This window comes from Pleurodeles waltl, chromosome 8 (assembly GCF_031143425.1).
Source record: "Pleurodeles waltl isolate 20211129_DDA chromosome 8, aPleWal1.hap1.20221129, whole genome shotgun sequence".
NCBI lineage: Eukaryota > Metazoa > Chordata > Amphibia > Caudata > Salamandridae > Pleurodeles > Pleurodeles waltl.
Window position 1 is genome coordinate 1,283,741,818 of NC_090447.1, and position 25,536 is coordinate 1,283,767,353.

General features: G+C 45.2%; 1 protein-coding gene across 3 annotated transcripts in view; it reads left to right on the top strand.

Moving 5' to 3' along the window:
• The window catches only part of MTMR6 (myotubularin related protein 6), a 256,696-nt gene that overhangs the window by 98,530 nt on the left and 132,630 nt on the right, over positions 1 to 25,536 (top strand). For all 3 annotated transcript variants that reach the window (XM_069202235.1, XM_069202237.1, XM_069202236.1), the window contains exons 4-5: positions 10,055 to 10,212; positions 19,939 to 20,067. In XM_069202235.1, coding sequence (XP_069058336.1) covers positions 10,159 to 10,212; positions 19,939 to 20,067 — 183 coding nt within the window. In that variant the 5' untranslated portion in view covers positions 10,055 to 10,158. The remainder of the gene's footprint in view (positions 1 to 10,054; positions 10,213 to 19,938; positions 20,068 to 25,536) is intronic.

Genomic DNA, 25,536 nt, shown 5'->3' on the forward strand with positions numbered 1-25,536 from the left:
ATTGAGGGAGCCAATGAGTAAGGAGGGGGGCAATCAGGCTCACCAACTAAAGAAGTACAAAGCCTTGAGCTTGACCCCGAGACTAGCAACAAAAGGTGCTGATCTTTCAGGTTTGGCTCCTGTCTCTGAGACCTCTTGACCCCAAAAAGACCCCCTTGGCTTCAGGATAGCCTTTGGCCAAGGGTTCCAAGCCTCTGCACCAGTTGAAGCTGGCTTGCCCCAAGTCTCTGACAAGCCATCATCTAAATTGTATTTGAGTCCAAAGCCAGTCAAGAAGCCAAAGTCCAATGTCTGTCGATCAAAAAAAATCTTGATACTGAGCTTGAGTCAAGCAAACCACCATTGCACTCCCAGAGGTGCCTGCTGTTAGGCAACGCAAGTTATTCATACACTCTTCCATAGGGAAGATTGTTGCTCAACCACCCCCTCAAGAGTACCCTCACGCATCACAGCCAACACCAGGGAGAAAGAGAGTGCAGATGTCTGAGGAGCAGATCTCTGAGAAAATAATGTTGAATTCTGTCTCTATGTTTATTTTTAGCAAAGGGAGGCCTTATGGCCAGGGGCGGTTCGTTCTAAAGAACAGAGGAGCGTCGCCCGGCCTGCTGCAAGTGCAGCAGGCAAACAAATAAATAAAATGGCATAATTAATATTGTTCTATTTTGCCCTCGAGCTGTGGGCAGGGGGCGGGGCTGGCTTGCTGGCTATGGCCAGCCCGACATGCACACTGTAGACCCAAAAATCCCCGGGTTGTGAAACAGCCCAGGGATTGCTGTTACAGGCTCCCAGCCTCAAAATGCGCCAACCAATCCTTGAGCTGCTCTCATTCTGAAAATAGCACAAGAGCAGCTCCAGGATTGGTTGGAATCCCATTCCACTGAGCAGGAAGGAAGTCCTTCCATTCCTGCCCAGTGGACTCCGGGATGAGCCACAGATATAGTGAGTTAGATGCCAATATGCCCCACCATATTTATGACCTGCAGGCCGCCCCTGCTTGTGACCTGCTGGGCCCATATTCAGAGCTTTCAACACCTGGACATATGTGTAACTCTTGGGGAGATTATGCCCGAAAAAAAGAAAGTTACTCTGAAGGAGGACAATTGCGAAAAATTAATTAAGGTGAATTGTAAAACCTATTAGCATCAGACTATGGATTTAACTATTATAATGACATGTATTCATCATTTATGCATACCACGTAGCTCAACGAAAGCTGTTTCTAAAAAATGTACATTTACTGAGCAAAAGAAAATTCTGTACAACCAAGATTCGTAAAACCATAGGTAATTCCCACAATACAATCTGAAAATGACTTAATAGCTTAAAATAGCTTGTTGCCCATGAGTTCATGTTTCATAAAGATGTCCATGCTTGTAATTGGGACTGAAATGGGGCAACCAAATCATTAAGCGGAGAAGTGAATTTTCCTAAAGTGGCTCCTAACACAGTAGGATTTTTTAGTGATACAGTAGGGAGACTTCTTCAAGGTGTTAATATATGTTGTCCCATAAGCAATTCAGAATACCTTATCAGGGCACTGTTAAGGACCTGTACTTGCAATTATGCACCACAGGACTTTATATGAATTTGGCAGGCACACCATGAACTCTAGTGGTAAATAATTTGGCCCTCATAATATGAAGCTCACATAAGGGTTAAGCTGGGTCCTGAGGCCAGTGGACTTGTGTTTTGTAAGAGGAGGTAATTAACTAGGCCCGGTGATTGCAAAGGGCCACTCTTTTTATAATGATATTGATACAGTTTCCATTGAGTTGTTAGCACCCAAGAGAGGAAAGGGCCTGAAGGATGGCTAACTTGGAGAGATGCCGTAGTCCAAATAACTGGCCCACTGGGAGAAATGGATGTGTGTAAACCTGTCCGCTCCGATAGGGCCCATGCCAGAATGGAGTAGTGCATGATCCTTGGAGAGATTATAATGCCAGTGGACAACACTGTTTTAGAGCACTATCCTGTAAATGCCTTTCCCCAGATGATACTATGGCATATCTCACAGTTTATCCAGAAAGTGGCCAACCACCCTAAAGTAAAGTGGCATGTAGTTGAAGAGGATGGCAACTTTCTTGTCTATACAGTATTTACCGATGCTTAAAAGCATGACGAAGTGTAGTACTGAAAATGTTATGGCTCAAGTATTTTTATTGAATTCTTGTAGTTTGGAAAATATACACCCACCTATAGCTGAAGGCTGTTGGGGAAACAACTGGTAAAAGCCATCAACCTATTGATAACCCCTGCACCTTTCTCCCAAGTCCAACATTTCCTGCCTTGCAGACGTATTTATGTAGAGGTGTGCTACGCTTACTTAGCTTGTCTTAGAGTTCATTTGTGCCCCATCCCTGTCCGTTGCATCTCCTAAGTGGTTCGGTCAGCCTTTTTTGTTGAATCGCTGTCAGAGTCCCAATCTTTGAATATGCCCCATTTGTCTGTAATAATCTTGAGAAATCTAGGACATGATAGCTTCTTATATTTCTGTGCTAAAATAATATGCAGATTGCTCAGGTTTCCTTGAAATGGGCCTCCAATGAGAGGTCAAGTGCTGTGGAGTGTTTTTCAATGCCCAGCAGCTCCAGTATCTTACTACATTTGCTGTTCTGGCAAGGCCTCTGTGCCCCTCAGAGCAGTGATAATCTGTCTAGCAGCACACGATGTCCCTACCAGGGGAAACTGATACTTCTACTGTTGCGTCTCCGACCAACCTTACTTGCCTCTCATTGGGTGTAATTATTGGGGCAATGGTCAGCATATATCCATTGAAGTCCAACCGAGAGCTAGCTCTCTCCTCCTTTTCTCGACATGCATGGATGATACTTTCCCCTCTGAAGGTGGCAGCTAATAACAGAGCCATTTCTTCTGTTGTAATAGAGCCTAAAGAACGATACTGTCAGGGAAAACATTTTGAGCGGAGTTGAATCTAATTCTGTTTGAGGAGCTGTGTCTCCTGGAGCAGACAAATGTTGCAATCCATGGCCTTCAGCATATTAATTAGGGCAAGTTTCTTTACTGGTGTTTTGACACTCAGGCACTCTCTTTTAAGCATATGTTCTGATTAAAGGTGGCTCTGTATCGTACTGGAAGTCTGAAGCTATGAGCGACTGAGGGCCGAAGGCATCGTGGGATGTGATGGGCATAGCTTCTTCATGTCTAAGAAAAACAGAACTAGGAATGCTCTTCGGTTGAATGTTAATGAGTGGAAATAACCAGTTACAACTACCCCCAACTGGGAAAAACTAAAACTGGCAAATGGCCTTGGCCACATCTTTCATTCCAAAAAGTCAACTTGTTGTCCTGCTCTGCGCCATCCTTTAACTGTATAATCCTGGAGAGTGCCCCCACCCATCCCTAGACAGCCCCTTGGTTCCTCATATCTGTCACTCTCAAACCTACATCCTCCTCAGGTGTCTCTAGCAGATGAACGGTTCATCACTCACGGTCATCTGCATTCATGTGAAGTTTGCTAATGACATCACTTCTTCCCTCCGGATCGCCTCCACTGTAGGTTACACGGTTCTTTTCTTTAAACTTGCTTTGGTCAGTCTTCTTGATTTGCCACCCCTGGGAGGTGAGTGTACTTATTCTCCTTCTTGGCCCTCCTCGAACTCCATGATGAATCTTGCCTCCTCCTGGGAGCAAATTTTGTCGGACGTACCCTCCAATGTAAACGTAAGTCTGAACGGATGGTGTTATTTTTATTTTATGCCCTTCCCCCTCAGGTAATTAAGCGTCTGACGGAGGCGATGCAGTTTCTACAGGCTGACAGTGGATAAGTCCTGGTAGAGCCGCAGCTTAGCATGGTCCATTTAGGCTTCATCACACATGTCTCTTGTGTCACTGCCAAGATCTCCTCCTGCCTGTAATAGTGCACACATTTTTGGATGTCTGGGGCTACCCTACCGGGCAGGCCCTTCTTATTTGTTCTATCCCTTTCTCTGCATCTCTTGGCACTTTATGAATTCTAATGTTGGATCTTTCGATCTGTTTTCAAGGTTTTCCAGGTGTCGTTGGAGGTCGAACTTCTGTTCTCGACTAAGATCATCTCTTGGTGTAGAGTCTCTATCTCCTCCCGTCTAGCATCCCCAGACCCTTTGAATGTAGAGACCTGATGTCCCAACTTGATAGTTGTGCTTCTTCTCCATGATCTCTTTCGCGACTACTTCCCTCAGGGCGGATATGTCATCTCAGAGTCTGTTGAAGAGGCCTTCCATGAAGGAATGAGTGGGAGGGCCTCAGTTTCTTTCTGTGTTGGTTGTTGCCAAGTCTGAACTGTTCCCTGTTCCTCGTGAAACCTCGAGGAGTTGTCTGCCGTCTTTACAGCATTTTTTAGCATGTATCTGAGTGTGGTGTCTCTTTTATTTTTGCTCGAGGCCATGTCAGAGTGCAACAGCGAGGCCTTTGTTGCACTTATAGGCACCCGGCCCAAGGAGAGCTAATTTAGATTTAGCTGGCCTGCAGATGTGGGGAGGTTCTTATTGTGACTGTGTGTTGGGAGCACCCTGGCCATTCGGGTCTTTCAGCGTCTGCTCTCGGTCTTTCAGTGAGAACCCTGTTTTATGTGGACTTGGCTGAAGTGTGACATCTCATTTCACTGATGCACAGCTTCATTTTAGTCACCATAAATGCCACCTAGACATCTTGGCTCCTCCGTACACTAGATCCCCTCTGTGCCCCCTCCAGGCCTAGTCTCACCTCTCAACTCAACCATCAGCCAAAAGGAAGTGAACCCCCATGCCCCTGTAGCCTGAAAAGGCGATCTGTTTAGGCTTGCCCTGGTCTTCTCAGGTGGTCTCCTGCTGACAGAGAAGGGGATGCTAGTTATTAGTTGGCGGAGCCCCTCTTGTCGGTTTGACTTCAGATAATGAGAGGTGTTAATTCCACGCTTCAGTCCTCCTCTAGGGCAGTCTCTTTGGTTAGTCGGGAAGAAGCTTATAATTGGCTAGGGTGACTCTTGCTTCAGATCTCCTTGCAGGGGTCGGACTTCTTCCCTCACGGCCCTCCTGAGTTTGCTCTTCGTTCCCCAGGGAACGATTGTCACTAGGACAATTGGCTAATAAAGAACAGCAGTTGACAGCTATGCCTAGAACACACTTGGACAGCAATGCCTGTGTTAAGCAACTTAGGGTGCACTGTCAATGCAAAAAAGTTGTCTCCAATCCCAACATTTTCTAAGAACTTCGTTAAACACTGTGTCAGGGTAAGCCTCCCCAAAACAGGAGAAGTTGATGGCATTGCAAAGGCTACTGCCTTTTTTTTACAGATACCATTTTCTCTTACTGTAAGAATGGTAATTACACTTTTGGGGGTGTTGGCTTCATGTTTAGCAATTGTACCTTATGCAAGTTTACACATGCACTCACTGCAAGAATTTTTAGCGAGGCAATGGTTGCAAACAAAGGGTCAGTGGGAAGATCTAGTGTTGTTGAAGCTCAGTGTTCAGCAAAACCTAAATGGTAGAACTACAAGAATTACTGGGCAGGCCGTTTGTGGAACCACAGGTGACCATTACTATGGAGCCTCTGTCATGAATTGAAGACCACAACTCAACCACATTACTGTTCAGAATGCCGGGCCACAAGCATAGCTGGTTTGGCATACCAGTTACCTGGAGTTGACAGCAATCCATTTTTATACACTTATTTAGGAAAACAGTCTTATTAAAAACAGATAACCTGACTGCCAAGTATTACATCCAGAAACAAGGGAGAAATCACTCTCCACAGCTGTCAGAGGTAACTCAAAATATTTAGCATTGTGCTATTCACAACTACTTTATTAGTAGAGCATCTGCGTGGTGTGTGCACCACCTTTGCTGGCCTGTTACACAGGATGCATGAGCAAGTCGACGAATGGGGATCAATCAGCTGGTACTTCAGATTTACTTTAAAAATGGAGACAAGCACAGTCCGTCTGATACCATCAAAATTGTAAAGTTGCCCAAAGCTTAAATTCCAGATGTCCACACCCATAGTCCATGGACAGTGCACTGTGAATTAAGCGGTCAAGGATCTTTGCTTACGCATTTGCTCCATTACATCTGATCCCATATGTAGTGAGGAAAATGTGGCAAACATCAGAGGCCTTCTTTTTGGGCAATCCAACTTAGGGGAGACAGCTGTGGTATTCAATAATTTTGGATATGTTAATCCATCCACATGAAAAACTGCTGAGCAGACCAGAACTCCTGACTTGGCATCAGGGTCCGCATAGTCATCTAACACTAAGGGAACTGAACCTAGCACGTTAGCACCTGAGGTCTTAGCGTTTGGTTACCTAAACTCGCAAAGAACTGTATGCAAATCCTGCGTGAGGCATGAAAGCCCACCACACAAGCTTGCTGTGATGCAAAGTGGAAAGAAAATGTGGGTATTACTGTAAGAAACTAAATAGAGCCTCTAAACCTTTAGTGCTGGATATAACTTGATACCGCTACTTCAGAAAACAGGATTGTCATATGCTTTTATATACTACATTGAGCTGCATTAGCAGCTTACATACAAAACAGAGAGCACTTGTCTCAGTTCGAAACATCTGTTGTCAAGACCTTCATAGAGGCATTTTAAGAGCACTTCCTCCAAGAACTCCACAGTACCCTACCTGGGATTGCAGTATAGTATTGACCACTTATGAGGGTCTTCATTTGAGCCTTTATGCTTTTGAAAAAAGTAATTTATTTTCTAAACTAAGAACAGTCAAAAAGCTACAAATATAACATTTTCTCCATAGGATGGCTTCCTCTTTGCACATTAAACACCTGGGTTGTCTGTTCTCTTCTCACCCCCAGAGACAGTGTCATAAAGGAAATTACACACACGCATGATGAAAAGAGTCCACTAATTCCATATTGCAGAACAAAGTTCATCCGCAAAAGAACAACTCTTTGTTGCCTTTGCAAAACCTCGTCTTGGAAACCAAACTTTGTAGGGTGGCATTCCCAGATAAATTAAGTGTATACAGACATGTTATGCTAAAAGGGAAGCGTACACTACACATAAGACCTATTCCAAGAATAGAGGATTATGGCCTTCTTTGTAAGCATTTCTGTAGATCAAATCTAAAGCTGCTGCTTGGTCGAACTCTACCATATGGCGATTCAGACCTGTCAATAGGCTTTAGTTGGTCCGAGGAAGGCCCTGCTGAACATACTTCGAACTCCATCTGGAAGAAGAGTACACACTCCAGGACACCTGAATCATACTGCACCCTGGAACCGGAATTGCTGTCCAGTTGTAAAGGTGTTTGCTTCCTTCAGCGACACTTAAAGCAGGACACCTGACTCCAAGAGGGCCCAGTTGACCCCAGAAGTCTGGACCCTTAAGAAGACCTGTCTGGAGAGAAAACTGGTGCCTCGACCCTGCCCCGAGGAGCTAAAAGCTGTAGCACGGACCAGAACAAATTTTCCCAGCAGCTGGAGAAAAGTGAGACTTAGATATTTTTTCCACTTCCTGAGGATCGAGACAATGTACTGCTGCAGCTTGCCCAGGAAGAACATACTCTATTCCTTCATGAAAACGAGGTGTATCCTGCTCGGGGCATTTTGCCGCACTGAAATTAGGTTCAGTGGGGTGCTGTGGTAAAGGCAATGTAGCTTCCAGCCCAGGCCTTTTGGGTGATTTTCACTTACAAAAAAAGTGACTAGTCCGAAAATAAAACCTCAGGCTGGAGTGAGGCTGCAAATCTATAATACCCACGAAGCATCCCCTTAGCCAGCCACAAAATCTGTATTTATCACTTAACGAGCTTTCAGTGTCAAAACCAACAGCTTCAGCTCAAGAACAACGTATCTGACCTGGGAGCCCCCTTGTCGGCCGCAACATTGAAACTTTCTCTGCTGGAAAATTTCTCCTTCCATTTAAGAGACTAATTCAGAAAGTAAAATCTTTTCTCAGGTCGACCCGCTTAATGTACCCTTCCACTACTCCATTACTGTATTCATTCCTTGGTCCTGGTCAACCCAGAACAGTGGCTTGATTGGCGCTTTATTTATTTTTTTGGAGACTTTTACCTTAAAATTTACAAATTCATACCTCCGCATCTCCTTATCCAGTTTTGATTACCTTGGAGCCTTTTTACTCATGTTATTTTCTCTCTTTTTCTGTATTGGCATGGGATTTTATTCCTATGTTTCTAACTTTAAAAAATGTTGTTACTGCTTGAACTTAATTTTCGTTTCTCTGGGGACTGCCAGTTACTTGAGTCACGGCTTGAGCAGAGATTCTCTAGGATCTTTCTTTAACCTAACCAGAGTGAATTTATTAATCTGGTAGGGCCCCACCCTTTTTTAAATGAATAGCCCAAGTCCTGACATACTCGAAGTCTGTAACACAGTTAATAAACAGAGATAAGGGATAAATAGATGACAACCCGCATCCTGTCCAGATAATTTATGACAGTATGGAATTAATACTACCTTTGTCTATATTAAAATCCTTTCCGTGCTGAGTAATTTACAATCATACAGAAATGTGTTACGGTACCACCCGCGCTGAGCACAGCCTCTCCAGAAACATGGCCATATTAGGTATTACCAAACTGGGAGTTCAGATCAGCATTGTGCTGGTTGGTGTTTCAGTATTTATGTTTGAGAAACACAATAATGTAATGATTGTCATTGTTAGGAGGGAGATTTTGGTGTTCATCTACATTTGAGTGTTCAACTACATTTCAATCGCTACAGTAAATAGCCCTAGTTGTGACTAGTTGTGAAATACAGTTTTTTCTGAATACGCATATGTAAATAACTCCACCACTGAAATTAGTCATGTTTTTGAATTGGTCCCTGAATTCCAAAATTTATAAATTATCCACTTAACAGTATCAAGCCACAGTTATAGGAAGACGTCTGCATAGAGTATATTTCTCCTGAAGAAAGTCACCCATAGAGGTGCATACTTGGCAGAGCATCTTGTCCAAAACTGAAGATGTGCACGTTTGTGCATAAATAGAAAACACTGAATTTTCTTTACTGTTGGTGAGGCAGGGGATGAAAAGTCGTTGAGCTGCTTTTGGGGCTAGCTGCTTTATCACAGATAACCTCATTTGACGTAAAGGTATGTGACTGTGATCATTAGTCAGAAACGTGGAGTCTGTTGGCAACAAGATGGAGAGGGTCAGAACTGTAACATTTTTTCAAAGCAGTGAGCAGTCTCTAATGGTAATCCAGTCTCCTCTGACCTTGTAGGGTTTGACCAGTTTACTTAAAATACTTATTCACTCCAGTGACCTGAACATTTTTAGTCCATGTACTTACTGTGTTAAATGATGACAAGTTTCTGATCTTGTCCATAGATATTTTGTTGTGGATACCCCATGCATGCATACATTATATTTTGGAGTGGTCCAACATATTCAAGCTTTTTGGAATGTTTATAGAATGATACTGGGTGATATACAAATGGTCTAAGATAAATAAATAATGGTGATATATTTTATTCTATTTACCTGAAAATAACAGTTCAGCTATTTTAGAGCAAATATACTTTAGGATACTGGGTATTGAAGCTTGTGGTAAACTTTTCTGAATATAGTTATTTAAAGAGTGATGATTATATGAAATTGTGTAGCGCATTCCACAAGAGCTACAAGTATGACTTCATACCATTTTTTGTTAGTACTATTTAATGTCCATCCTCAGAGGAACAGACACGGCTCAGTATCACCGCAAGATAATCAACCCACCAGTGTCTTTCGGAGAGTTATATTTTGCTCCAGCCAAGGCACAATATAGTGAAGCGTTTCTAGCAGACTTGAGTCTGTTGACAGCTGCTACATCTTGCAGTTGTAACATTGCCTTCCTGTCGTTCTCTTTTCTTGGTCAAGAAGACTGCATTGCCACCTTTCCCTGAAATTGGGCTGTCTCTTCGTCTTTCCCCGACTACCTTTTTTCTTTGCATCCAATGGAAGTGTAGTGATATGGAGAAAATCATTCATATTGCCTATTATTTGGATGTTTTGGTAGCTATGCTTATACCTTATGTATGCCACTTTCATAAAAAAGCCGCAGTAATATTTTCCAATGCTGATTTGTTTTTCCTTTCTGCAGCTCAATACACTGACTTATATGCATTTTCATATAACCCTAAACAAAGTGAGACGGAACGGTTAGAGGGATGGCAGCTTATTGACTTATCTGAAGAGTATTGTCGTATGGGTGTTTCCAACTCCAGCTGGCAGCTGTCAGATGCAAATAGAGAATATAAGGTAATGTTTTGTAACACCTTATCAATAAACTTTAATTTCTGTAGAAGAGATCCTAATTTGGTAGTTAAAATGTTTTACAGTTTGCTAGTGAGTTACAAATTGTGTACAGAAACCATTGACTGTTTCTCAAGGCCTCTTGAGATCTAGTGTACTTTTTATGCCTTACATCTTTGGGTTTATAACTAAGAAATGGAACAAGGAACAGAAGTGGACAGTGCTTCAGAAAATATTCTGGTATGTTTGAGCACTTGAGTACCTAACAATATGCTTTAAATGTTTGAATTGTGTATTTTTCATGTATCCCGTGCGTTCTTTATAGCTGGAATTGCACATGACTGTATTGTTGCCTACAAATCTTTCCATATGAGAAAGTAACCATAATAGTGCATCATCTTTTTCATTACTAGTGATATCGCTCATCTGGACATACTACTGGGGCAGTTCTGGTGGAACCAGTGGTAGTCTTCTGTGTATCCCTTTCTTCTATTTCTGGTTGGGGAGTGGGGTATTGCTTACCTCCTGGGAGTAAAACAGGCCAGTGCACCACATATTTGGTGGGACGGAGAACTCATGAAAGATACCATCTAGTATTGTTCCACTTGGAAATTTGTAAACAAGTTGATCAGTTTCAGGATTAGCAACCTGGTGAAGTCGGCTAGGATGTTATTGAGCCATGGGAAAAAGAGTCCTTGTAAATGGATTTCATTCTGGGGACAATGATAGGGCACAAGTATCAGTTCTTGGACTGGTGCTCTTCAGTGTTATTCATAACCTGTTTGGGTTTGTTGTCTTTCAGATTTCATTTTCTGATGGATACTACTGTCTGCAGATTCCTCATCTGTTGAATATCCCCTCGAGCCAGACCGTATCTGGAAGCTTTCATTGCGCTCCCGTCCCATTAGGGAGCTCTTGACTCCATCTTTGGGCCAGAAGCTCCCTTGTGACATAATTGGAGCCTTAAAGCACCCACCTTAGTGCATCTACATCTGTTCTCTTTTTTCCTGGCCCTTCGATGCGGCTCTAGAGCTCGCTTTTATGGTTGTCAGAGAGTTTCTTCACAAGATTTCTTATCAAAATTGTGGCAGTGCTAGGGAAGTTTCTCCCAATGAGACCAGATTTTAAGCTTGTAGGTCTGTGAATGACACATGTCGCTCACAGACCATCTCAACATTTGTGTGTGGTGCTTGGGGTTGAGACACTCCTAGGTCATGAGATCTTTAATTCAATATGCACCCAATGCCATTCAATAAAGGAGGTTAAACTTCTCATGGCCTCCGTCAGCAATAACTGAGAGACATGACTCTGGTCCCAGTCTAAATCTAAGTTTCTGCATTTTCTTTTTTCCAAATCTTCTAAGAAGAAATGTCACAAGCACAGAAAGAAGAGGAAGCAGTATGGCTCATTTTCAAAACATCGTTCTTCAAAAAGCAAGTCAACAAGGCATTTTGTGTCATCTTCCAAAGTGGAGTTTGTGTTATTCCTTCCGTTTGCAGAGACAACACTAATGGTGCTGTTGATTCTGGTGCCTGAACCAGAACCTTTGCTTGATCTGTTGCCTTCGGTGTCTTTTCTGATGACACCTCAGGCTTATCCTGAGTTCTCAGTACCAAGTGCCAAACTGGCATTCTTTCAGAACTCCATAAAGGAGATCTTCAGATGTGCAGGGGACCACACTGGGGTGCCATCTGGCCTTATGAGATGTTTGGGCTCCGTATGGATTCATGCCATGCGGGTCCTTTGCCAGCACCATACATTCCCCTTGTTTCTCACAGTGCCTCTGGCACCACCTGAAGTGGTGCCGATACTGAGGTCTTTTTTGACAGATGTTTTGCCGGCACCGATGCATACGCTACCTTCAAGGCCCATGACGCGGACTGCGGCACCACAGTCGCTGACTCACACGCCACAAATAGCATTTCTGTAAGCCCCCACTGACGAGCAGACCTCATCAAAGGACAGGATGATCTTGCAGAGATCCAGGAGAGAAGCTCAGCAGTTAGTAGAGGAGGAACACTTCTGGAAGAAGCATGCTATTCAGATGCCATGTACGTGCAACATGACACAGATGATAGTAGAGAGACAGTTAATTTAATTTCTTTACTCACCACTGACACAGCAGACTATATAACCTTGAGAAATGTGAGTGGGTTATATGCATCGACAGACAGAGATGGCGTTTCCTTCGGGCCGCCCCCCCCCCCCACACAAAATGACATTGTTCCACATTGTGCCACACTATGCTACTTAAAGCAGCAAATACATTCTTGAATGTTCTCTGATGACATTGGAAAATAAAACTAATCTTGTAACAAATGTTTTATAGCCCCCTGCACAGTCATCAGAACCATTGCTGCCCTTTACTGAGGTCTTTTAGGACCCTGTGATTGATGCTCAGGAAAGGCTGATGTCTGTCCCTGCGGCTAACTGATCGTCAGCTGGAAGGTACATGTCTGTTTAGCAAACCCAATTTTTTCCTAAGTGCGCCCGCCCCTGAGAGCTTTGTGATGCAAGCCTCTTTCTGCCTGAAGCAGGTTCCTAGAGTCTTCTTTACAGTCCCAACAGATGGGGAATCTAAAATTTTTGGCCCAGTAGGCAAAAGAACATTTTATCAGCAGGCAGCTTAGCCCTCAAATCAGCCAATGGCATGTGCTTGATGGGAAGATGTGTAGTCTTACCTTACCGAATATGACCCAGCTTGTCACACGAAACCAGCCTGATCAACTCTAGGAGCATTCTGCATAGTTGGTAGCTGATAGCCAGGATGCCTCTGGGCAAAATATTAACGCTGGCTGTTTAATCAATGTCTCTTATACAGCACACTTTGCAGAGATCATATGGTTTTTTTTCAAATGATGTCCAAGTGACAATAATAGATTTGCTGTTCGATGTTTTAGAAAAATCAGATTCCGTGCTGGGAAGTGGACTGTTTCCTGGGGCTCCAATATCTCAAAAAGATTATTGTCAGTACTGGAAGTTTTATGGATTCTGTAAAGGTTTCTGTTTTTTTCAATACTAACCACTGTTCTCCTAGCAGCAAAATCCACTTTTCAGCAGTACAGAAGCAGGGGCAGTGCCTAAAATACCCAGCAGTAGACTCCTCTTCGTCTCCTTATCTCCTGGAAAGCTGGTTGGTCTCACTTGAGGGAGCTTTTGCGGTCTGTGGGCGGATGTGTATCCTCCTTTCTACAGCCCTGGAACACCCTAATATCAGACCATTGGGTCCTATAAATCGTAGAAGAGGGGTATGCCCTCCTCCTCCTGTGGACCCTTCATGCTCTGGAGTCTTTTCTTCCACAAGGAGGAGTTCAAGATGCTGCCCCTTACTATCATACTTTTAGTGCTGGAAGTGGGGAACTTTATGGTGTCACTATACTTTCTGGATGCTTATTTTCACTTAGAAATCCTGCAGTCGCACCAGAGCTATCTGTGTTTTGTGGTAGAGTCCCCTCACTACTAGTTTGCAGTTCTTCCATTGAGATTAACATTGGTACCTTAGGACCATATGTACAAACACTTTTTCCCATAGACACAGAATGGGGAAAAACCTTTGCTACATCTGGCCCTTAGTACTTCACAAAAGTGATAGTGGTTGCAGCACATCTCAAGAAGTTGGAATATTGGTCTTTCTGTACATGGACAACTGGCAGCTCAATCCCAGTTTGTCACAGATGATTTGAACTGTTTCCAGTTACAAGTATTGATGTTACTCAGCTTGGTTTCTTCATCAATGTGCCCAAATCTCACATAGATATTTGGATATCTGATCGAGATTTGTTCGTCTCCACTCCATGTCGTGCTCACCAGAAATGACATGCACAGTGCATATATAGGTTCCACCCTAGCGCGCTGACGTTAATTCTTTCTTTCGGCGCCAGTCACCGCAGATCCAGAGAGCTCTGCCCCCAGTCAATTTTTGACTGACTCTTTTCAGCCATTTGTCAATATTTTTTTAGAGACTTTGTCTACTTGTGTGAGGATCTCTGCCAAAAACGCAGGTTTCATACCATGCGAGTCCATCATTGTCAGATGTCGGTGACGGACCCACATTTGGCTTACCTTTAGTGTCTGCCGCACAATCATGACATCAAGACGTATGAGGATTTCCGATCCATGCATCTAAAGGTGCTGAGGGAGCGGTCCCTCAAGCTTCTCGCCTCCGGATGGCCCTGCAATGTTCCAGATCTTGGTCCCGAGATCTTTCACAAAGCCTCTTTCGGGAATGATTCTCTCACTCAAAGTCACCAGGAAAATCTGGTAAGTCCCACAACAAGATTAAAACTTCGACATCGCTACACAGGGCTTTGGACGAGATGCAGGGTTATCAGCACTAGAGGCCTGGCTCATTGGTGGAGACTGTGCCTGAGTTTTCCAAAGCCGGAGCGCCCCCCACTCAGCTTAAAGAGCTTTACGAGGCCATGCACTTCATCTTTGGGCAGCCTTATCCTTCTGGAGCGCCCTCCAGGCCCACAGGTTCTGGAAAATCCCCTATTGTTTTTTCCGCCGGCAGGCCTGCCCCCAGCACCTGTCAGTCCTCCGAGATCCAGTTACGGATCCAGAGTGGTGCTGGTTGAGCGGCCATGACCTTTTCTGACATCCGTTCCATTGATGACACCCCCGGCTCCACCAACGCCTGTTAGTGGTGCCACCCAATCATCATTCCTGACTATGACATGGAGTTGGATGGGTGTTGTGTAATGCCGGTTTCGGTGCTGACCAGGGGCACATACCGCCCCATGTTGGAGTCAGTGCCTTATTCATATGACAGACCAGGATTGGGTGATGAATGGGAGGGGCCTGAGGACCCTTATTGTTACCAGTCCTTAGAAGACCCTGAGGACATAAAGTAGGGGGATCTAGCAGGTGCCAGTGGACTGGACAGTTCTTCCATTAAGGTCAACATTGGTACCTCAATTCTTCACAAAAGTGATTGCAGCGCATTTCGGAAGGTTGAAATCTTGGTCATTCTGTATCTGGACAACTGGCTGCTCAAAGCCAGTTCGTCGCAGATGTTATTGCACCTCTTGCAGTTACAAGTATTGTTGCTGTTCAGCCTGACTTTTTCATCAACGTGCTCAAATTTCACATAGATATTTAGATATCTGATAGAGACTTCTAGCCGCAGATTCCTTACCTTAGAATATCTCTCCTGCCTACAAGGAAGGGGGCCTCGGTTGCTAAGGAGGGCATCTGAGGTCTTGGACCTTCAGTTGTCCTCAGTGGCAGTCAAGACTATTGTTTTGACAGAGGTTCTTCAACCTTAAGTCATCTCATATGAACCACTTCTCATTTTCAATGACGCCCTCATTGACATCCTGCTTGGGGCCTGGTCCAAGACCTGCACCGGGGCTCCTGTGCATAGGACTATTGTCCGCCACCACAGCCCTGCCCCAGGGGACCACAGTCTCCTCACTCAGCAACTCACCCTGGAGAGGGGTCCAGGCTACCGCCTCCAACATCAACCTGGGTGCGTTTGCGACCGCTGCACTGTTTAGGGAATCCAAGAGGCTGGATACCTTCAGGAAAAGGATATTCTCTTCTGCCAGCTTTGTACTGTGGTCAGTACACACCGCATGCCTCTTGGGCCGATACTCCCTTACGACTCTGCTGCACAAGTGCTGCCTATGGTCTCAAAGGGAGTCTGAGCCATACTCTCTCTCGGGAAATTTCTGACGGGAGAGATAAAGCCAGGTTCGCCATACGATGTGGGCTAGACACTACAGACTCGCTGGGCAGAGCAATTTTATCATTAGCGGCCCTTAGACGCCACACCTGGTTGAGAACCACTGTTTTTTTCAGAGATGTCCAGGCCTCGCTAATGGACATGCCCTTTCATGGCTCCCATTTGTTTGGAGAGAAGGCAGACTCACTACTGGGGTGGTTTAAGGGCAGCAGGCTATACGGCCAGGGCCTTGGGCCTTTCCATGGCCAATCACCAACCCCTGGCCACCTTCCGTCCCTTTTGTGGCCAAGGAAGGGGCTTTAAACTTGGCCAGCAGGTTTCCTAAACTTTTTGTGGCTGAGGGTGTGGTTCCCACAGACTGTATGGGACAGGTAGCCAAAGGTCGTGCCAGGCCACCCCCAGCCAGCCTACAAATCCCCTTAGTTTGCCCTCCAACCATCATGTGCATCCATTGGAGGGCAAGAGCCGCCATTACCTGCACCACTGGAGGCCGATTACATCCAACCTTTGGGTTTTGCAGATCATCCCAAGAGGTTATTCCCTCCCCTTTGTAACCACCCACGCCACCCAATTACAACAAGCTGACGGAAGACCACCTTTCCTTGCAGCCTCAGGAGGTGCTGGCTGTCATGCCCACGGGAGCTATAGAGAGGATGCCAGCATCAGAACTACGCTGTGGTTGCTATTCCTGCTATGTTCTGGTGCACAAGAGGGACAGAGCCCTTCGCCCTGTTCTAGACCTGCTCCTTCTCAGTCTCATCCTGAAAAAGGAATCATTCAAACTGCTTACGCTCGTGCAAGTTCTGTCTACCTTAGACTCGGGACACTGGATGGTAGTGTTGTACTTGCAGGATGTATATTTTCCCATCCCTGTCCTGTCTGCCCACAGATGTTACCGGTGGCTCACTTTGGGCCAAGAGCACTTTCAGTTTGTCGTGCTCACCTTTGGCCTTGCAGTACCCCTCAGGAGTTCACAAAAGCGATGTTGGTGGTTGCTGCTTATATGTGGAGGTCAGGGGTTCCAGTTTTTCCCTACCTCGACGATTGACTGTTGTGGGTAAGCTTGCCCCCAGTCTTGTGCACTTGCTAGGGTTGGTTCAATATCAGCGTGCTGAAGTCACACCTAACTCCCTCTTAGACACTCCCTTTCATCAGAGCTGTTCTGGACACAATGCAGTTTCGAGCCTATCCTCCAGAGTTGCAGGTCAAGGATATTCAGGCTATACTATCGATGTTTCAGCCTCAATCCTGAAGTTCGGTAAGAATGACCCTAAGGATGTTGGGCCTTATGGCCTCCTGCATCCTGCTTATAACTCATGCCTATTGGTATATGCGAGCTCTGCAGAAAGATCTGAAGTCCCAGTGGGTACAGCATCAGGGGACTCTCTCGGACATAGTCCAGATCTCAGAAGGCTCTGCAAAGGATCTGCACTGGTGGTGGACGGGCTGCAAATTGGTTCAGCGGCAGATCCCTCTCTCTTCCTCAACCAGCTCAGACTGTACCGTCAAATGTATCACTTCTGGGCTGGGTGGTCATCTGGGAGAGGTGCAGATCAGAGGACTCTGGTCTCCGGCAGAATCTGGGCTCCACATCAACCTGTTGGAGCTTTTGCGCGATCCATTTTGCTTTGAAAGCCTTTCTTCCTTCAATGAGGAGAAAGCTAGTAAAGGTGTTCACGGATTAGGTACGATGAGTCTGGTGTCCCGAGCTGCTCCTCTGATCAGTCTGGATCATTGGTCCTCTGATCAGTCTGCGTCTTCGGGAGGATCTTGTGGTGCAGCAACAGGGATGGATCCTGCACCCAAACCTAAAAGCCCTTCACTTTCATGCATGGAGATTCAGTGGCGGCAGTTGACAGCTTTTGACCTTCCGCTCGAAGTCTGCAATGTTCCAGGCGTCCCTCTACCAACAATGTATATGCCTGCTTTTTGCAGCAAGTCCATGGCATGGTGTTCAGATAAACATTTTGATTCTCTAGCTGCACTCCTTTCTCAGATTCTTCTGTTTATTGTTTCCTTGGCCTGCTGGGCTCTGGTTTTCCACATATTAAGGGGTTATCGTTCTGGCATTTCTGCAGTTTTGAGGCTCAAATCCCCTACAGTAAATGGGTTTCTGAAAGGTCGCTAGAATATGTTCCCACCAAAACCTTTTATTATTCCCCAGATACGGCGGGGGCTTGGAATTGTTTGTGGTCTGGTGTGGGGTCTTCATCTTGTTCCTCTGCAGGTCAAACTTTCTGAAGATGTATCATTTGTGTTGGTGTTGGCCCAGCATGGCCTTACATTGGCACAGTTAAAATTCACTTATCAGCCCTCTCACTTTTATGTTAGCCTGAATAACCCTCTCTTTAATCACCAGTCTGGATGTGATTTCTGAAGGGTTTGACACACATTTTGTCCAAAAGCCATTTGTCATGCACTAGTAGGACCTAAATTTTATACCTCCGTTCCACATGTGCTCTCCATTTGAGCTTATGCACAGTTGCTCACTACAGCTTCTGACAATTAAAAGTCTTTCTTGTCACCATCACTTCTGTGTCCTCATGCATGAACAAGTCGCTTTCTGTACAGCTTCAATGCACCACTTTTCCCCCCAGACATTTTGGTGCTGATGACTGAGGTAGCCTTCCTTTCAAAGCTGGTATCACCCTTCCATGTTGGCCTGGATATTACCTTGCTGACAATTTGTTTTCACTACATTCCTCAAAACAGGAGTTAGAGGAGAAACTCCATTGTCTTCACCCTAAGAGGCCTTTAAGGTTCTACAGAGGCCATACTGTCGATGATTAGCTCTTTATAGGGTTTTGAGGGACAAAGAAAGGTAAAGTGGTGTAAAGAAGGACTGCCCAGGTGGATATTCTTCTGCATTAAAATGTGCTATGCACTGACTAAGAAGGAACCCCCTAAGGCCTGCAGGTTCTTTCCACCAGGGCCAAGGCCCCTACAGTAACATTGGCATGGGGGTGCCAGTTCTGGACATTTGCCAGGCTGTGATATGGGCTTTTGTGCACATGTTCACAAAAAACGACTGTCCTGACTATCGGGTCCCATGGGAGGGACATTCAGATGTGAGTTCACTCCGCAGACTGTCCACCTCTGCGAGTTACTGTTGGTCTAGCCATTCTTATGGTAAGGAATCTGCAGTTAGAAGTATTCATCAAAAGAACAAGTTACTTATTGGTGTAATGCTCTTTCTGGTGGATACTGATTCTAATCGCAGATTTCTCCCTGCCCTTCCCCGTTCAGGGGAGTGGACTCCTGAATACTAAAATAAGGTTCCGAGTTAAGTTTTGGTGCACTGTCTTCTGCAATTTGTTTGAAGTGCGCCATGTCTGAGCTCTCAGAAGGAGAAAGATTACAAAACTGATGTCAGCATGGAGGATTGTCACTTGTATGTTCCTCCCCTCCCTTATTACCGGAGCAGTGTGTAGTGACCGTGGTGGCATGCGCGTCCACCTTCTTTTGAGTGGGGAGTATTGCTCTAAAAGTCCCCGGATCCCACCTGACACCTGAGTACTGTAAAGGCGAGGAATCTGCGGTTAGATAGGTTATCTACCATGAGGACCATTACTAAAGGTCAGTAACTTATTCCTCTCATTATAGATTCTTTTGAAACAATGAAATATTAAACTGCATGAAAAACGTGTTGTAACCTGTTACAGGCTCCATATTGTTGTTTGTTTTCAAAGAGGTTTGGGGAAGAGTAATGGCAAGATGGAATGTTACAAGGAGTAAACATACTCCGTACCCTCCTTTGAGGACACCGCAAATCACTTTAGAGTTCCGTGACTTTGTAAAGGCCTGTTGGCTTCAGACTATATGACCTTTGAAGTAAGTGGTGACTTGGATGTTCTTTTTAGGGGTCACTTTATTCCATGTATAATAACCATGCAAGATTATGAGAAATCAGCAATCACTATTTCTCACTGCTTCAATGCACGTTCTGCCTGTGTGCTGTATCGACTCAACTAGGTTGGATATAGCAAGTGGGCATTAATTTTAAACTGGAAAACTTTTTGTAGTTAACATAATGTTTCCTTTTCTAGATCTGTGAAACATATCCTAGAGAACTTTATGTTCCCAGAACTGCAAGCAAGCCCATAATTGTTGGTAGTTCCAAATTCAGAAGCAAAGGACGATTTCCTGTGCTGTCATACTTTCATCAAGAAACACAGGTATCTATAAGTTATCGTATGTTTCCCTTCAGAAATAATTTATTGAGAGTTCAAAGGTGTGTAACCCAGGATCACTGTGGAAGGTTGCGGGGGTATCTGATCTCTCGCCGTCACGTCAGGATAGTCCCAAAGAGTTTCTCATTATGGTTCACAAGGCCTCCAGTGCCCCAGATCACCACACATTTTGCATCTTAGAACATATTCAACAAATTCACTCATTTAGAGACACAACAGTGACTAAAGAGATTCATGTTTACATCTAAACCTTAAAGATGGTCTTTAGCATATCCCGAGATCTAGCAAACCCAACCACATTTCTTCTTTCTACACATCAGGTCAGCAATTTCCATCTAGACTTCTTCACCCACTCCCTTGCTTTCTACAGTACCATCAAATCTAGGTAAGGTTCCAAACATTTTCCCTTCTACTCACATTGCTCATTTCAAATCATTTAACACCTTTATTGTTTCAGAATTTATACAAGCACACTAATTTCCTTCCATCAACTGTTCTCCATCTTTCATGATTGTCGTTCTTAAGAATGTCAAACAATACTACTGCTTACTTTGAAGCTTAAGTTGGTTCTCTCTCTCACAATTTTTCTTCCTTCAGTCACACATACTGATTTTTGATTTCTGCCCATCCGCTCTGGACACAGCCTGGTATAAAGTTGCCACCTCATAACACTTTGAACTGTGTGTTCCAGGTTGTGGCACGTGGAGTATTCCAAAATGCTACCAGCATTTCCTACCTCTTTCTTTCACTCTTTACCACACACTTTCACCATCTTTACACGCTTCACAATAACTATCCTGCTCAATCTCCCCTCAGTACAGTATGGTTCTGGATGATAGAATAAAGATATTGGGTGATCCACATCATTCTTTTTTAAGCATAACTCTCTCCACTTTGTGGTCCCTTGAAGCACTTTGTCTGTTAATAAAGTCCAGGCAAAGTCTTCTCTCTTGAAAACTTTACTATGCCTCCATCATAGTACTACTTGTGATAAAAATCTCTGGGCATCTTGAGTAATGGCCTGTCAGCCTTTCATGTACCCTTGTACCCCACCTCCAGCTACTATGTTCTGACTTTATCCCCAGGACTTGTTTGTAAGATCGAAGAGAGTCATGAATGTTATTCATATAAAAGCTTACACCATTCTGCCTTGTTACCAGATTACCCTGCACCATGAAGGTTTGAGGTCCAGTACATATTTGCCGATCTGCCCGCACAAGATGTAATCTAAGATCATAGAACCACATTGGTCCTTGTTGTCCATATGACAAGACTGTTTCGACACATAGGTAGTAATTGAAATACTAGTCTTTTTTAAGATGCAGTATCCAGGATCCTTTCTTCTGAAGAAGTGTAAAGTTAAGTAACAAAGTTATTTTCTCAGGTTCTGCATCTGGGTAGCGTGTTCCCTTTCGGAGGAGAGGCTAAGCTTTGCTCTCAGCATGAGAGCTTCCCTAGCGATGCCTGTACAGCCTATCATCTGGTCCATATCTAAGGTGCTGATAGTCGTATTGTAATTGAGTAAGCGTGAAGGTGCTGGATTGGGCTAGGCTTGGAGCACTTGCCCTAAGCATAGATCTAAATCTGCTGGTGACACTTGCTTTTAAATCATTTCAACACCTAACGCTGGCAGTGCTCCCGAGTATTCCAGTGACACCACCAGACAGTTTTATGGTGTCTCTAAGAACTAAGAAGGTCAGTGTCAGTAGTGCGTTCCCAGACGTTCCTGCTACAACAAAGATACAAGAACCTGCACAAGAGGTCAAAATAAACACCAATGTTGTTGGCCAATGGAGTTGGAGTTCCTTACATGTCCACAGTGTTGCTCCCCAACCACCCCAAACCCCCAAGTATCCGATACCTTCCTGGCCCGTCTAAAGAATGTTCTTTCATATGTCACAGAACATTTGGCAGGATAACCCCTTGTGTAGAAATCTCTGTTGGCTCCCTTTGCCCACTTGCACACGGTTCAAAAGCAACTACATCTAGTCAGTCAGTGATGGTACACCACTGCACCTGGCATCCAAAATGAAGGCATCTTGTGATATTACCAGTTTGCTTTGCAATGATAGCAGACCTCATCCATTAGGAACTTTTAAGATAGAGATTAAATTCTTTCAGAAGTGAAATATATTAAAGGCAGCCCATTAAGACTGTTGACAGTTTAAAGAAAGGGAAGGGAAGTTGGCATTATTATTGCAGCTGGTGAAGTGGCATCGGGGCTCGTGAATATGACAGGCCCACTGTACCCAAATTATCGTTTTCGTTAACTATCAACTGTGATGGGCCACAGAGGCCCTTTTTTAGGTCTGTATAATATACTTTCGTAGGGAGGCTTTCAGCCACCTCTCTTTACAAAATAATAGGTTCATCCATTATTCTGTTGCTGTGTCATTCACATTTTGCTTCCGCTCAGTAAAGCACACAACATGGGGCAATGGGTAAGGCTACTTCAGCCAGTGGTTAACTTCACTTTGAGTGACTGCATTTTGTTCTTTCACAAGAAGCACGTCCGCACACAAGGTAGTTTCCTTCAGTGTTAGTGTTTTTGTTTTCACGTTCTAATTACTCTAGTGTTGTCCTTGTGAATAGAGGCTGATGTGATAGCAGGACACTTTTAATGGAAACACAGGTCACATTCCAGCTTTATCAGATTTCATCTCCAGGTAATACTGTTGTGAATTCCTTTGAGTTGCCTTGTTTTTCCTGACCGCTGTGGTTTCAGCTCACATGAACTCTGAATGTAAGTTAATCAGTGTGTACTATTGAATTTGCCCTACCCAAAATATTTCTCTCTCTTCTTTTTCTTTCTTTCCTTCCATTTTGCTTTGTTTCTTTACTTCTTACTGTTCGATGGCATCTGTCGCTGTAGATACACATGTTCTGCATAGCTCGCCATCTGGTGTTGGGTCGGAGTGTTACAAGTTGTTTTTCTTCGAAGAAGTCTTTCGAGTCACGGGACCGAGTGACTCCTCCTTCTGTCTCCATTGCGCATGGGCGTCGACTCCATCTTCGATTGTTTTCTTTCCGCCATCGGGTTCGGACGTGTTCCTGTCGCTCCGAGTTTCGGAACGGAAAGTTAGTTAATATCGGAAGATTTTCGCGGTATTGTTGCGTTCGGGATCGGCGTAGTTAGAGTCAACACTGCATCGAAGATCGACGCGCTCCGGTGCCCTTCGGGGTAGTTTTCGATCCCCCGTCGGGGCCTGGTCGGCCCGACCGCGTGTCGAACAACGTCGATGGAACGGACCCCGTTCCGTTATTGTCCCAAATGCCACAACAAATACCCGTATACAGACCAACATTTGGTCTGTAACCTGTGCCTGTCGCCTGAGCACAGTGAAGAGACTTGCGAGGCCTGTCGTGCGTTCCGGTCCCGAAAGACACTCCGTGACCGTCGAGCCAGGAGACTTCAGATGGCGTCCACGCCGACAGCGCACCGAGAGTTCGAGGAACAAGAGGAAGAAGAAACCTTTTCGATCCACGAATCGGACTCCGTGGAATTCGACGATCAAAGAACCGTGAGTAAGACGTCGAAAACAACACAGAAGAAAAGTGACAAGGCCCAGGGGACGCCACTGCCACCAGGCCATGGCTCCACCCATAAATTCGGTGACCGACCATCGGCACCGAAAAAGGCCCAAACAGTGCCGAGATCGTCCGACTCCGGTCGAGACACCGGCACACAGCCTTCTCGGGATCGAGAAAGTGCTGGAGAAAAGCAACGACACCGAGATATCGGTGTAGAAGCGGCTCGACGCCGAGACAGCGGCACCGACGAAGATCGACGCCGAGAGGTTTCGACTCCAAAAAAGAAAAAAAGCCACCTCGGGGCCGAAAAGAGATACAGGCAGGGTTTCGGTGCCGAAACAACCCGTAACCGACCCAGGTCCAGGCTCTTATACAGAGGAACAATCACTGTCCTCTCAGATGCGAAAGCATAGGTTTGAGGAAGAGCTGCAATCCACCGAAGTGGATCATACGCAAAAACGTATTTTCATACAGCAGGGAACAGGAAGAATAAGCACCCTTCCCCCTATTAGGAGAAAAAGGAGACTGGAGTTTCAAACAGACCAGGCGCCACAAACAAAAATGGTGAAAAAGGTGACTCCGCCACCCTCTCCTCCACCTGTAATTAACGTCTCACCAGCGCAAACTCCGTCACATTCCCCGGCTCACACCACCATGAGCCAAGGTGACCAGGATCAAGACGCTTGGGACTTATATGACGCCCCAGTGTCGGACAACAGTCCGGAGGCATATCCAACAAAGCCCTCACCACCAGAAGACAGCTCAGCATACTCTCAAGTGGTGGCTAGAGCAGCACAATTCCACAACGTAAACCTCCACTCAGAACAAGTCGAGGATGACTTTTTATTCAACACCCTCTCCTCCACCCACAGCTCCTACCAAAGCCTGCCTATGCTGCCAGGTATGCTTCGGCACGCAAAGGAAATATTCAAGGAGCCGGTCAAAAGTAGGGCAATAACGCCAAGGGTGGAAAAGAAGTATAAGGCACCTCCTACAGACCCTGTTTTCATCACCACACAGCTGCCACCAGATTCCGTCGTAGTAGGAGCAGCTCGGAAAAGAGCCAACTCCCACACATCTGGGGATGCACCACCCCCAGATAAAGAGAGCCGCAAGTTCGATGCAGCTGGGAAAAGAGTCGCAGTACAAGCTGCAAACCAGTGGCGCATCGCTAACTCTCAAGCACTACTTGCGCGCTATGACAGAGCCCATTGGGATGAGATGCAACACCTCATCGAGCATCTTCCCAAGGAACTACAAAAGAGGGCAAAGCAGGTGGTTGAGGAAGGACAGAACATGTCAAATAACCAGATACGATCTTCTATGGACGCAGCAGACATAGCTGCAAGAACAATTAATACATCTGTGACCATTAGAAGGCACGCATGGCTAAGAACGTCTGGGTTCAAACCAGAGATACAGCAGGCAGTGCTCAATATGCCATTCAACGAAAAACAACTGTTCGGACCAGAAGTGGACACGGCAATCGAAAAACTTAAAAAAGACACTGACACTGCTAAAGCCATGGGCGCACTCTACTCCCCGCAGAGCAGAGGAACCTACAGCACCTTCCGCAAGACACCCTTTAGAGGGGGGTTTCGGGGTCAGGCCACACAAGCCAGCACCTCGCAGGCAACACCGTCCAGCTACCAGGGACAGTACAGGGGAGGCTTTCGGGGCCAATACAGAGGAGGGCAATTCCCTATGAATAGAGGAAAATTTCAAAGCCCCAAAACCCCTACAACCAAGCAGTGACTCAGATGTCACTCACCCCCTCCACACAACACGAGTGGGGGGAAGAATAGGTCATTATTACAAAGCATGGGAGGAAATAACTACAGACACTTGGGTCTTAGCAATTATCCAACATGGTTATTGCATAGAATTCCTACAATTCCCTCTAAACATACCACCAAAAGCACA